General features: G+C 58.6%; 1 protein-coding gene across 10 annotated transcripts in view; it reads right to left on the bottom strand.

Moving 5' to 3' along the window:
- Positions 1 to 4,539: 4,539 nt before the first annotated feature.
- PCBP3 (poly(rC) binding protein 3) overlaps positions 4,540 to 14,049 on the bottom strand; it is a 211,532-nt gene continuing 202,022 nt past the window's right edge. For 7 of the 10 annotated variants that reach the window (XM_082625633.1, XM_082625642.1, XM_082625634.1 and 4 more), the window contains 5 exons: positions 10,606 to 10,684; positions 10,110 to 10,169; positions 7,244 to 7,296; positions 6,290 to 6,459; positions 4,540 to 5,151 (listed from right to left, as the gene is read on the bottom strand). In XM_082625633.1, coding sequence (XP_082481759.1) covers positions 5,115 to 5,151; positions 6,290 to 6,459; positions 7,244 to 7,296; positions 10,110 to 10,169; positions 10,606 to 10,684 — 399 coding nt within the window. In that variant the 3' untranslated portion in view covers positions 4,540 to 5,114. The remainder of the gene's footprint in view (positions 5,152 to 6,289; positions 6,460 to 7,243; positions 7,297 to 10,109; positions 10,170 to 10,605; positions 10,685 to 14,049) is intronic. The other 3 variants (XM_082625639.1, XM_082625640.1, XM_082625641.1) reach the window with 3 other exon arrangements.

The following is a 14,049-nucleotide window of genomic DNA, read 5'->3' as shown; positions in this document are numbered from 1 at the left end:
TAACTTGACTATTGTAAATAATGCTGCAATAAACATTGGGGTGCATATATCTTTTCTAATTAGTGTTCTTTTTCTTTAGATAAATACCCAGGAGTTGAATTCCTGGATCATATGGATATTTAATTTTTAAAGGAATCTCCATATTGTTTTCCATAGTGGCTGCACCAATTTACATCCCTACCAACAGTGTAGGAGGGTTCCCTTTTCTTCACACTCTCACCCACACTTGATAGTTGTTCTATTTTTGATAATAGCCATTCTGACAGGTGTGAGGTGATATCTCATTGTGGCTTTTAAAAAAAAACTCATTCTGGTTTTGATTTGCATTTCTCTGATGATTAGTGATGTTGAGCATCTTTTCAGGTGTCTCCTGACCATCTACATGTCTTCTTTGGGAAAGTGTCTATTCAGATCCCCTGCCCATTTTTCAATTGGGTTGTTTGGTTTTTTGCTATTGAGTTGTATAAGTTCTTTGTATATTTTGGATATTAACCCCTTATTGGATATTTTGTTTGCTAATATCTTCTCCCCATCAGTAGGCAGTCTTTTCCTTTTGTTGATAATTTTCTTTGCTATGCACAAGCTTTTTAGTTTGATGTGGCCCCAGTCCGTCTCTTTTTGCTTTTATTTCTCTTGCCTGAAGAGACATATCCAAAAAAATTTACTAAGACTGATATCAAGGTGCATACTGCCTATGTTTTCTCTTAGAATTTTTATGTTTTTAAGTCTTACACTTAAATCTTTAAACCATTTTGAGTTTTTGTATATGGTGTAAGAAAGTGATCCGGTTTGATTCTTTTGCATGTATTGAATAGCTGTCCAGTTTTCCCAAAACCATTTATTGAAGAGGTTATCTTTTCTCCATTGTATATTCTTGCCTCCTTGTCAAAGATTGATTGCCCATATAGGGTTTATTTCTGGGCTCTGCACTCTGTTCCATTGATTTATGTCTCTTTTTGTGCCAGTACCATACTGTTTTGATTACTGTAGCTTTGTTGTATAGTTTGAAATCAGGGTGTGTGATACCTCCAGCTTTGTTCTTCTTTCTCAAGATTGTTTTGGCTATTTGGGGTCATTCGTGTTTCCACAGAGATTTTAGGATTATTTGTTCTAGTTTTGTGAAAAATGTCATTGGTATTTTGATAGGGATTGCACTGAATCTGTAGATATCCTTGCGTAGAATGGACATTTTAATAATGTTAATTCTTCCGATCCATGAACACAGTGTACCTTTCCATCTGTTTGTATTGTCTTCTGAAATTCTTTTATTAGTGTCTTCTAGTTTTCCAAGTACAGGTGTTGTTACCTCCTTAGTTAGATTTATTCCTAGGTATTTTATTCTTTTTGATGTAATTGTAAATAGGATCGTTTCCTTAATTTCTCTTTCTGATAGTTTGTTGTTAGAATATAGAAGTGCAACAGATTTCTGTATATTAATTTTGTATTCTGCAACATCACTGAATTTATTGATGAGCTCTGCTAGTTTTTTGGTGGCATCTTTAGGATTTTCTATGTATAGTATCATGTCATCTGCAAGCAGTGATAGTTTTACTTCTTCCTTTCCAATTTGGATTCCGTTTCTTTCTTTTTCTCATCTGATTGCTCTGGCTAGGACTTCCAATTCCATGTTGAATAAAAATGGTGAGATTGGGCATCCTTGAATTGTTCCTGATCTTAGAGGAAATGCTTTCATTCGAGTATGATGGTAGCTGTGGGTTTGTCATAAATGGCTTTTATTATGTTGAGATATGTTCCTTCTATACCCACTTTGGTGAGGGTAATGAAGTTTCACCTTACACTGGTCAGAATGGCCATTATCAAAAAATTTAGAAACAATAAATGCTGGAAAGGGTGTGGTGAAAAGGGAACCCTCTTGCACTGTTGGTGGGAATGTAAATTGATACAGCCACTATGGAGAACAGTACGGAGGTTCCTTAAAAAACTAAAAATAGAGTTACCATATGACCCAGCAATCCCACTACTGGGCATATACCCTGAGAAAACCATAATTCAAAAAGAGTCATGTACCACAATGTTCATTGCAGCTCTATTTACAATAGCCAGGACATGGAAGCAACCTAAGTGTCCATAGACAGACGAATGGATAAAGAAGATGTGGCACATATATACAATGGAATATGACTCAGCTATAAAAAGAAAAGAAATTGAATTATTTGTAGTGAGGTGGATGGACCTAGAGTCTGTCATGCAGAGTGAAGTAAGTCAGAAAGAGAAAAACAAATACCATATGCTAACACATATATATGGAATCTTAAAAAAAATGGTACTGATGAACCTAGTTGCAGGGCAGGAATAAAGAGGTAGACGTAGAGAATGGACCTGAGGACACGGGGAGGGGGAAGCGTAAGCTGGGACGAAGTGAGAGAGCGGCACTGACACATATATACTACCAAGTGTAAAATAGCTAGCTAGTGGGAAGCAGCTGCATAGCAGAGGGAGATCGGTTTGGTGCTTTGTGACCACCTAGAGGGGTGGGAAAGGGAGGGTGGGAGGGAGGCTCAAGAGGGAGGGGATATGGGGATATATGTATATATATAGCTGATTCACTTTGTTGTACAACAGAAACTAACACAGCGTTGTGAAGCAATTATACTCCAATAAAGCTGTGTTAAAAACAAATGCCCATGGACTCTCAAAAAATGAATAAATAAAACTCAATAATAAGAGAACCAAATTAAGAAGCGTGCAAAAGGCTTGAATAAACACCTCAGCAGAGAAGGATAGAGGGCAGATGAGCACATGGAAAGATGCTCAACATCATGTTATAAGGGAAATGCTAATTAAGACCACAGTGAGCTGCCACTGCGTACCCACTTGAACGGCTGATATTAAAAAGCCTGAGCACACCACATGCCGCTGCGGATGTGGAGCGACTGGAACTTCGCCGCAATGTGGAGAGAACATAACATGGCGTAGCCACTGTAGAAACCAGGCTAGCAGACTCTTGAAAGTTAAAGATACACCCGTCACGTGCCCCAGTCACTTCCCTCCTAGGTACTCACCTCCAACAGAGACTTGGACGCGCAGCCACAGCAGTTGGATCTGTGGACACGGAAGCGTGGGCAGCTCCGTAGGGGCCCCGCTCCCCCGGGTGCCGGGCACCTGCCGGGGCTGGTGATGTGCCCGGCACACGAGCATCTCCTCTGGGCCCCACGCCGGGCCCCACGCCGCGTGGCACGAGTGAGGCCCCTCTTCCTGACTCTGGGGGCATCCCGCGTGGCGCCCTCGGGGCTCCTCCAATGGTGCCTGGCCTGCTGCTTCCCGGCCTCTCCCGCCTGGACCGTGGGGCTGGCATATCTCCACTGACACGTCCAGGACCGAGCGCCTGTCTCCCCGGCCCTCGTCTGCAGCCTCCCCGTTCACGGAGGGCAAACTGCCTTTGCAGGGCTCAGAGCGAGAGCCTTCGTTCGCGTGGCCTGGACCCTGTTTCTTCCACAGCACACTTCGGATCCCAAGGGAATCCTGCTCATTCTTCCTTCGGATGCCTTGGGCTCCCCTGGCCCCCGTCACTCCTGTGCCCTCCCGCCCCCGCTGCAGCTGCTCCGCCCCGGCCGCCCCTCCCGCTGCTCTTCTCCTCCGGACGCATGCGCAGCGGGCCGCACCTCCCGGGCCCCACGCTAACGCTGCACTTCCCACGTCCTCCTCACGGCTGGCTCTACCCACGGCCACTCTGGCTCGCTAAGGCACTTCCTCACCCTGCCTACCGGCCACCCGCCGCCCCAAAGCTGACCGAGGGGCCCAGAAGGAGGCCAGTGTCCACCTCGTCCCCCGCCACCTCCCAGGCCCTGAGCGAGGCCGGCACGTGGCCGGTGGGTGCGTGAGTGAAGCACAGCCCCGAACCCTGGGCTTGCGGTGTGGCCGGCGCCGCTATGCTGCGCACCCAACCTCGACCAGGGGACTCCCGGGAGGGCGGCGGAGTGTGCCTGGGCGGCCCGAGCACCGGAGGCCTGGCCGGAGCCCGGGGAGCTGGGCAGACAAGGAGGGGCTCCTGCCAAGGGGCGGGCACCAGGGCAGGCCCTCAGGCCATGCGGACTCCCAGCGATGCGGGGAGGGCGGTGCCCCCGCGGGGCTGACCTGGCCGGCCGCCCACCTGCTCGGGGCCGTGAGCCCACCTCTGAAACGAGCAGGCAGAGCTGTCTGCCCCGGGCCTGGGCCCTCCAGGGCTTCAGCGCCGAGAGGGGCGCAGCGGGCTCCTCGGTGAGCACAGGCGAGCTGAGCCGGGAGGAGGGTGCGTGCGGGCTCCCGCTGGGAAGCGCAGGGGCCACCGTGCCCGGGGCGTGGCGGGGCAGCAGCCTTACTTCCCGACGCTGGGCTGGGGTTTGCATCGCTGCCCCCCACGCAGTTTTGCAAAAGTAAAACCAGAAGACTCGTGGAAGTCAGACAATGACTTGTTTAAAGGTGGGAGAGGGTGGGAGCGCGATTTGGGTGAGAAGGAGCTGCTCCTTGGGCGGCAGGCGGCCGCACGAGCGTGGGGGGGCGGGCGTCTGAGCGCGGGGGGCACAGAGAGGGGCCAGAACCGAGGGGCAGCGCACACGTTTATTGAGCCGGGACGCGGTGCGGAGGTGCCTCCGGCCGGTCCCCACTTTCAGCCCTGAAGATGCCCGGGGCCCAGCACCCCCGCTTTGCCCCACACCCCGGGTCAGGACCCCAAGCCTTCCTTTCTCCTGCCCTCGGACAAAGGGAGACGTGCACCCTGCCCGGCGCTGATCCACGTGGCCACGGGAGCCGAGGCCGAGGGACCGGGGTGGGGCAGCTCCCTGCGGCCACAGCTCCTGGGGCTGCCGGAAGCGCCGTCCAAATGTCAAACCAAGTCTTAAAACAGTTACACGGACACTAAGGAACAACGTTTCTAAAACGTCACAGATGAGAGTGGCCCCAAAGCATTTAAAATAATGAACACGGCATGCCAACGCGTGAGGAGACGGGCGTAAGTGAACTTGGAGCAGCGTCGGGGTGGAGCCGGGGGCTCCCAGACACAGAGCGTTGTGGGTGCATCTCTAGGGCACAGACACCTTCTGTAGTAAAGAAACCTCTATATCTGCAAGGGGGTGGGCGGTCTGCACAGGTGGCGAGTGGTGGGGACGTCGGCGGGGTTAGAGCGCGCCCATCCCGGTGACCTCGGACGTCAGCCTGGAAGAGACAAGGGCACAGGGCACAGGTCACCATGTCCTCACAGACGGAGGAGTCCTTAGAGCCCCTCCCTCTTCATTGCCATGGACGGTCCTGGCTCACAGCGCAGTGGCCACTAGCTGAGGACCGGGGACCAGAGCCACGGGGCCTTCCTTCCCCACCACAGGGGCCCGTGTACCTGTCACCACATGGGGGGGTGACGACAGCCACCAGGACAGGCCCAGGCTGCCACAACGGTTTCTGCAGCCACTGCCGGGAGGGGCATGGGAGTGACACTGCCGGGGAGAGGGACGCAGGGCCCTCGTGCCGCGGCTCTGGAGGCTTCCTGGGTGTGGTCGCCCTCAGCAGGGAGGCCAAGGGAGGGGCCCGCTATGCCCAGGAGCTCTGCCCTGGCTCTCCAGCCACAGGACCTCCCTCTGCCCTAGCGCGTGACTTCAGACCCTTGCACCGTTCCCTGACAGCCGCCCACCAAGTGTCTGGGTGGGGGGGTCTTTACAACCACAGATGTGTGAGAGCAGAGAAACCCAGTGACCTGTTCCCTGAAACTACAGAGCCTTTTATGCTGACCTTCGATGACCCCAGACCCAGGCCTCTGCCGAGCAGAGAACGTGGGGTGGGCACAGGGCAGGTGCTGGCCAGGCCACCCCCAGCTTGTCCCCGTGGGCAGAAGGCCGGAGGTCCCAGGAAAGGCCAGTGAAGCAGCCCCTCCGCAGCTCCAAACCCCAGGGGCCTCCCGGGTGTGCGGAGCTGGCAGCGCAGCTCTGAGGCTGGTGGTGCCACCACAGGGCCCGGACCCTCCCACTGCACAGGGACAGGCAGGGCGCAGGCTGGCCCTCACAGCTCCCCGTGGCTGTGAAGAGTGAGGCCCAGAGGCTTGGCTTCAGACGCCCCGAGTCCGTGTGGACGCTGGGCTCCCCACGGTTTGCTGCCTAAGGCGCCAACGCCTGGCGACTTGTCTGGGGCCGTGCGGGCACCACCGGAGGTGAAAGGTCAGGTGTGAGAGTGCAGAGGACCGTGTGGGCCCGCGTCCACCTGGAGACTCTCCCAGTCACGCTCCGCCCCCCCCCGCGCCCCCCCCACACCCAGCCGGGAGAGAGAAGCCCCGGGAGGCAGCCCCGTGCAGGCTGACCGGCCTCACCTGGCGTTGATGAGGTACTGAGCAAGGCTGATGTTGGCCGGGGTCCCCGTGATGGTGATCTGGCGCTCTGACGACCCCTCCGTGGCATTGGCGATTTTGATCTGAGCTCCCGACATCTGTCGAATTTCATTGATTTTGGTCCCCTGGCGTCCAATTATGCAGCCTATTAGCTGGAAGAAAGGACGGAGGAGCTTCTTAGAGGAGGATCCACCGCAGCCCGAGGGCGGTGCCGGGCCGCTGGGGAAGCTGCAGGAGCACCGCCTTGGCCCGCCCACCCCCAGCACGTCACAGGCTCCAGAGGGAAGAGGCACGCCCACCCACCTCCTGCTGCAGGACGGGAGCCGCGGGTGCCTGGCCTCTGCTTGGCCTCGACCGCAACAAGTCCCGACAAATCAAGACACAGCGGTTATGCGGCCACATCACCTGGCCCAGCGCCCTCTGTGGGCCCGAGGCCATGTTGGCCCCTCTAGGCCACGCCCTCGGGCTGGAGGGATGTATGTTTGAGTGGACACGGGAGCTGGAGAGGCGGTGTCCCCAGCCATCACCATGCTGCCCTCAGGCAGCTGCCCCTCTAGGACACGTGCCCTACACCCGCTCTGTTGTCTTGGTTTGGGGATCGGAGTCAACATTCTTAGGATAAACCAGGGATCCAGAGGATGGCTGGGAGATAACTGAGTGTGGGAGGCCCTCCGAGGGCCCAGGGGGCACTTCTGGGCCACCTACCCTCAGGGCTGACCCTGAACCAGGCAGGGCCTTCAAATGGGGGCAGCCGGGGTCCCCAGGCAGCTCCGGCATCTGAATTCCGAGTCAACCCTGAAGCGCCACCGGCTCCTTCCTTGGCTGGTATCTTGGGGGTGACATCACCCACCCCCATGGGCATTAAGCTGCTTAACCAGGGCAGGGAGGGGGAGGGGCACACTCGGGCCCAGGATGGGCGGGGCCCGGCGTACTCACATCATTGGGAATGGTGAGCTCGTGAGTGCTGGCGGGGGGGCTGGCATCCAGACCTGGGCACACGAGGGGAGACGGTTAGGTGGGCAGAAGGCCGCTCCCGCGGCACCCGGCGCTCGGCCCCGCTGGGCCGGCAGGCAGGCAGGGCCGGGGCTGCCCAGGGGAGGGTCTGCACAGCCGGGGGCCGGGGCCTGTGAGCGCTCAGTCCCAAACTGCCACCACCCTCCTGACCGCAGCATCTCCCAAACAAGGAAAGGAACCCAGCAGGATGCAGGTTCACTCTTTGTTCCGGGCGCGACATGATGTCACGTGTCCGCTGTGCTGTGTAATCTCTCGAGACGCCCTTCACAGACACCCTGGTGGCTGTGCCTGGCGCCCCGGGTACGGGGTGGTCACGCCAGTCCTGGGTGCCCACCCTCCGTCCCCAGACCCGACAGCAGGCCTCCTCCGCTGCCCGTTCCCTCCCATGCTCTGCGGCCCCCGCCCCCGGGCAGCGCTTCCGGTGGGGGGCAGGGAGGCCCGAGAGCCGGGCAGGGGAGCCCGTGCCTTTCCACAGGGCGTCCTGGGCTGAGACCCAGGCCCAGCTCATCACACGCCCGGCTTCTGTCTTTACAAATGTCAGCTCAGCACCCACCAAATCAGAGCCAGCCTCTCAGGGTTCAAGGACAAGATCCACACTTACTTTGGAAACAGTGACCACAAAACGCAGGGGGGCTGTGAGGGGCCCAGAGGCGAGGCAGGGTCTGCCCTCGCGGGTGAACGCCGGGGCAGACACACTCCTGTGTACGAGGTGCTTCCATCCCGTCAGGAGGCGTCTCAAACTCAAAGCCCACAGCCGAGACCCCGCTCTTCCTGCCCCAGACCCGTGTGTTTCAGTGTCATGGGTCCCGCAGCTCGGCCCAGACCCGGAGCCCCCAGCTCCACCCACCTTCCCCGTGGCACACTATTGCAGGCCCGACTCACACACCTTCGGAATATCCTGGAACCCGATCCCTCTTCCCACCCCACGCTCCTCCCTCCCTGGCCTCTGCCCCTCAGGCTAATTCCCACAAGGCCCCGAGGGGTCCCAACAAAGGCGACTGCCCGGCCCCCGGCCCCACAGGCCTCCTCCTCCATGGCATGTGTGTCCCCGGAACCAGATGTGCCATGGCCATCGGTGTCGAGGACACAGGGACCCGGTGAGACCGGGCCTGTTCTGGGGCCTGCGGAGCACGGGGCTCAGCTATGCTGAACGAACTGACTCACCCCAGACCATCCATCATTTTTCTGTTACGCAGCTAAACCTGGAGTTTCTGTTCTTTATCTCTTTTCATAAAGGTATTTTCAGTACAGTTACTTAGTTGTTCAACCATCTATATACATTCAATCTTTAGTGACATTTAAAATGTCACTTAAGAGATTTCCTTGGTCCCAAGTCCCATGCGGTGCCTCCTGGTTTGGGTGACACAAGCTGGGGGGTCACACCTGTTCACCTAGCTTATGATTCTTGATCAAGGGGACTTCTTCTAAAAGGTGCCGAAGTCAAACCCAGTGGTGAGCTTCCCTCTCATGAGTCATGAACGCTGCTTCCCCAACACAAACCCCAGCTGCCTGGGAAGCGGCGTGGCGTGGCCTTCAGGGTGAGGACGACCAGCAGACACCTCTCGTCACCGCCCAGCCTCCCTGACCCGCGGCCGTGGCGGGAGCGTGCGCGTGCGTGCGCAAGTGTGGTGTGTGAGCGCTCTGGGTCCCACAGGGCCTTGGAGAGGAAGGTCGTCACAGGGGCATGTGAACACGGGTCCCACGTCCCCGAGGCTGTGGTGGGAGGGCCGTGTCGGGGTGGGGTGGGGGCCGTGTGTCCCGGGTAAGCCTGGCACTTGGAGTCCCCAGGTCGTCTCCTGGAGACGATGGCTGGGCAATTATCTGCAATCACGTTATAAACTGTACAGACACCCAAACGTGTTATCACCAGACACGTAACTTTGTAAAGGTTGGTATCCAGTTCCACAATCAGAAACGTTCTAGAAATGTTCTTCTCTAGTTTTCACTCATTCAATTCTGCATTAACTTAATTAAAGGCTGCGCTGAGAAGAAGCCCACAGTGAGCGCATGAAGCATCAGAGCTGGGGTCCCAGCTGGAGAGACGCCTCCTGGGCCCCGTGGTCTCAGCTGGGCCCACGTGGTCCTGAGGGACGGGTGAGGGGCGGACGCACCCTGAGGCCCGGAACACACCAGCGGGGGTGACAGCTACGACCGCTGCACACAGTCCTCTCCTGCGTTTCCCCTTTAGCCGGCACTCACTCTTCTGCTCTGATCCAGGCTTTCACGAGGCCCGTGTGGGTGGGGATGGAGCGTGGGGGGCGCCTCCCTCCCAGGGAACCTGGCAGGTCCGGGCCACATGCCTCCAGGGGCTTTGCTCCCCAACGGCCTGTCAGCGGGCTGCGCCCACTGCTCCAAGCCTGGGCGACAGGACCTGCGGATCCACGCCCTGCCCTGCCCTGTCCGGGGAGCGTTTTGGGCAAATCCAGCCCACAGTGATCTCATCTCCCGTGGAACACGTTTCTGGAAGGCGCACAGCGTGGTCAGCACTTCACTCCAGACCCCCACATGCTGTGCCACTGGGAGAATAAATGACACACAGGCGGGGCCTCTGGATGACAGGGCAGCTGTGCCCCGAGCCCAGTCAGAGCCGACCGACCACATTCCCAGCAGGAACGGGGTGAAGCTGGGAGCCGCGTGTGCAGACCTGGGGCCAGCCACTTGGGCCCCGGCCCTGGGTGGCACCGGCGTCCCTTCCCCGAGGTGCTTGGCCAGCAGCCCCCTTGCCCCCTCCTCCCGCCAGGTCCCTTCCTGGCCTGCTTGCTCTCCCTTTAGCGTGGTTTTCTTTTACCTGACGACTGGCCCATCAGATTTTGAGCTTCTTCGGAGGAGTGTAAAGGCAGCTTTTCTCCTGGAGAGCAAAGAAGAAACAGATTTAATGTTTTGCCCTCAAGGAGAGAAGCAAGGTCACTTCAACTAGGGAAGCTCAAAGTCTGACTGGTGCTCCACTCTGAGCTACGGGGGCGCCATCCCGGGCGAGCCGCCCTGCGGGTGCACCACATCCTGCAGGAGGGCCTCCCCGACGGCCAGTGGGCAGCAGAGAGCGGGGTGGACCCTCGAGGAGGTGGGTGTCTCCTTCAGGAAGGCCAGCTGTAGGGTGACTGACCCGTCACGGAGACGCACAGAGATACCCCCACCCACCCGCGGCAGCGTGCACAGCGCCGCGTCCCTGGCCCTCACTCCAGAGCTGTACTTGTTCCGTTCACTGCCCTGAACACAGACCGCTCGGAAAGAGAAAGGCCCCAGGTGAGAAGAGAGGAGGTCAGAAAGGGCGGCTGGGTACGTACCGGGGAAAGCGGGGTTGGTCTGTCCGAGGGGAGGAAAGGGGGTTTGCTGCATGGCCAGCTGGTGGAGCTTGGTCAACTGCTGGGGTAGGAGGGACACGAGAGCTAAGAAGGTCATTGTCATCGAGTACAAGTCACACCAAATTAAAAACGCGTAACGGAAGTCTGCACAGATAGATAGAAAGGGGGCCATGCGACACATGGCAGACGCAGCAGCACGCAAGGACTTGGCCTGGGATAACCAATGGGCCGTGGTCGGTTGGCAGGCACACTGAGTCCTTCCCCCCTTGGGCCCCCGGCCAGGAGGGCCCCCGGGCTCCACGGGGAGGGTCTAGAGCCACAGAGCAGGACCCGCTGGACCCCAAGTGCCTCAACGTCACGCTGTCACTCGCGGGACCCACTCACATCGGTGGGTTGGCTTTCTTCTGCAAACTTGGCCCCGGCCCCGGGCCTGGCCCACTCCACGGCCGGCATCCTCCCCTGCAGGCCCTCGCTCTACCCATGGGGCGACTTGGAGGGGCCACCTGCGGGGCCCACCGCCCGCCCCCTGCGGCCTCCAGGATTACAGGAAGCAGTGCTGGAAGGCTCCACTGAGGGAGCTGCAAGGGCCGCCAAGAGGGTGCAGGGCTCCTATGGGGGGTCCCATGCCTATGCCCCATCCCTTGTCACCTGCCCCTTGGCCCCCATCCCCCAGCCACTAGACATTGGTGGGGGCTTTGAAATGCAGTTTCTTTAGTTATTTTATCTGAGCTTCATTTCTTAAATAAACACAACAAATAACAGAAGATAAAGGTAAACGTGGTGAGCCTTGGCACCTAATAGGGGCTGTCTGAATGCTGGGACCCCCCGGCCTTGGAGACTTCCAGGCGCGTCCATAGCCCTGGCTCACCCACTGGCCCGGCCCACATCACTAGCTGAGCGGAGAGAGGGCCAGGACATTCCAGGACGTGCACTCAACTCCCAACCTTCACAAAGGAAGCCCAGCCCGAATGCTTCCAGAGCCCGGAGGCCGGCATGGGGCCTCCACAGAGCCCCTGCGGCTGGCAGGTGTGGGCACCCAGGGAGTGTCGAGGGCGCCCCCAGGTGAGACGAGGGTCTGACCAGTCACCGCATGGGTCGCATTCTGCAGAACGTGTCGGGGGTGGGGGCAGGTACGAGCGCTGGGATCTCCACGTCCCTGGCCTTCACGGGCGAGCCCTCGGGCGACAGAGGAATGGGTGTGCTGCTGGCCTCCCAGGGGCCAGGCGTGCTCTCCTAACAAATGCTGAACACCCCTTCCCAGTACGTGGGGGATCATAGCTGCCCCACGGGGGCTCCTCCCGAGAGCCCGCCACCCCATCACGTGTCCGGCAGGTGCGGCCGTGGGGACAGGGCTGGTGGCGTGCTGGCCGGCCAGTCCGGCCTCCTCCTGCATCCACAGGTCGGGGTCCAGGGGCCGAGCCGTGCCCAGCCTGTGGCCTCCGGGCACACCTTCCCGGTAGAACCTCCACTCTGCAGCCGCTGGGATGTGAGTGGCTTGTCGCTGCAGCCAAACTTCGGTGTCTCCTGGCCGCTCCTGTAGCATCTGCCAGTGCAGGGCTGTCTCTTCCCTCCCTCCCTCCCCAGAAACGGTAAGCCCACCGGAAAAGCAGCCCTCCGCTACCCCAGGCCTCTCCCCACTCTGGGGGTGGGCCTGCTCGGAGAGAACCGGCCTCATCCCAGATTCAGCTGTCGTGCCTGGCAGCTCTGGGGAGGGGACGTGGTGACCTGGGGTCAGATTCAGCTCTGAGAGTCCCCAGTGAGGTGGGGCTGGGGGCTGACAGCACACCTGCTGCCCGGCAGGTCTGCCCTGTGACTGACACCACTGGGCTAAGCGTGGCCTGAGCAGACATGCACAGAAGCCCCCTGAGAAAGGTGTCAGAAGAGCACACCCGGGAAACACCGCTATGGGGACACCAACCCAAGTCTTGGGGACAAGAGGTGTGAGGGGACCCGTACCTGCCATGCCACGGGCGAGGTGACCCTGCAGGGAAGGCGCTGAAGGGTGGGAGACCCTGCTGTGCGGCTCGGGCACCCCAGCAACGGCTCCTCTCTCCAGGGGCCCGTAAGAAAGGTGGCAAGGACCCATGGGCGTTGGGGCATGAGGGTGTGTGTGGGGGCACCGACTGGGTCCTGCAACCCCGCCTCCCCTGAGCACATCGTCACCCCGAGTCACGGGGACACCAGGCGGGGTCTGCGCCCCGAGCCCACCTACACGGAGTGCTGGAACCGGGTCTAAGGTCTCCTCACAAGGAGGTAACACAAGTTCCTAGGATGGAGGAGGAAACCCCGTCTCTGGAGACAAGAAACATCCAGTTGGCTGTCCAGAGCCCAGCCCAGGGTAGGCAGGCCACCTGCTCTGACTGTCACTGCGATTTCGTGCAGACACCGCACTGGTGCAAGAAGAGCCGCCTGGCGCGTGACTGGCGTCCTGGGGGCTCCAGCCCTTCACCTGGGAGCCGGGGGCCAGCGGGGAGCCCGAGGGGTGGCCCTGTGGCACCTGAAGGGCTTAAGGGGCCTTGGCCAGGCTGCTCTCTGCTCCTGGTCTGAGATGTTACCCCCGTCACACGCTTATGTGTCCGACGGCCGGGCTGGTACGGTCCCCATGAGGGCAGGGCCCCCTCCTATCTGTCCCCGAGTCTCCAAGAGTGCACTGCTGTGCGCTGGTCAAGATGGCAGGGGAGAGCGGGGCTCTGGGGGCGGAAGAACTGGTCGGAGTCGGCTCCAACGCTGACCAGCTTTGTGGAGATGGGCACATCTGGTCTCCGTGGGCCTCGTGCCCCCGTCTGCGAGGCCCGGTGCCATGTGAGGGATGGGCAGGCTGAAGTGCTGCCCACGTGAGTTGAGGGTGAATGAACATCGCAAACTAGCGGGGCGTCCCCACCTGGCCACCCACAGCCCCTGCATCCGCGGGTGCTCCTCTGGTCTCTCCATCACCTGCTCTCAGTTAAATGGATGAGCCCGTTGGCCACACGTGTTACAGGCACAGCCAGATATCCCGCGAGGTGGGCTCCGCTCGCACCTGGAAAGTCTGGCACTCAGAAGTTCAGTGCTTCAGGCCCTGACCTGTCCCGCTGCAATGGATTTGCTGCTTTGTATGAAACAGTGGCCACACCAGCAAACAGATCCCCCCTCAGGCAGCCAGGAATATAAAGTGACATCTTGGGAAGGACTGACCAGGTGGTGGTGCCTGGAGGAGCACCTGTCCCTCAAGTGGGTGGGTGGATGGGTGTCAGCTGACATCTGTCTGTCTTGGCTCTGGCCTTAACTTTGCCTCCATTTCTACATTTGTAAAGGAGGGAGCAGCACTAAGTGCTAAGGGGACTTCCCACTTTTTGAGATATTTCTGCCATAAAACAAAACAAAACAAAACAAGAGAATCAGCCTTTCTAGTCTGGCCAGTGCCTACAAACCACTGGGAGGGAAGAT

Source organism: Mesoplodon mirus (genome assembly GCF_964341445.2).
Source record: "Mesoplodon mirus genome assembly, chromosome: 6".
In the NCBI taxonomy this organism is placed as follows: Eukaryota; Metazoa; Chordata; class Mammalia; order Artiodactyla; family Ziphiidae; genus Mesoplodon; species Mesoplodon mirus.
Note: the sequence above shows the minus strand (reverse complement) of the source record. Positions and strands in the feature narration are given on the sequence as shown.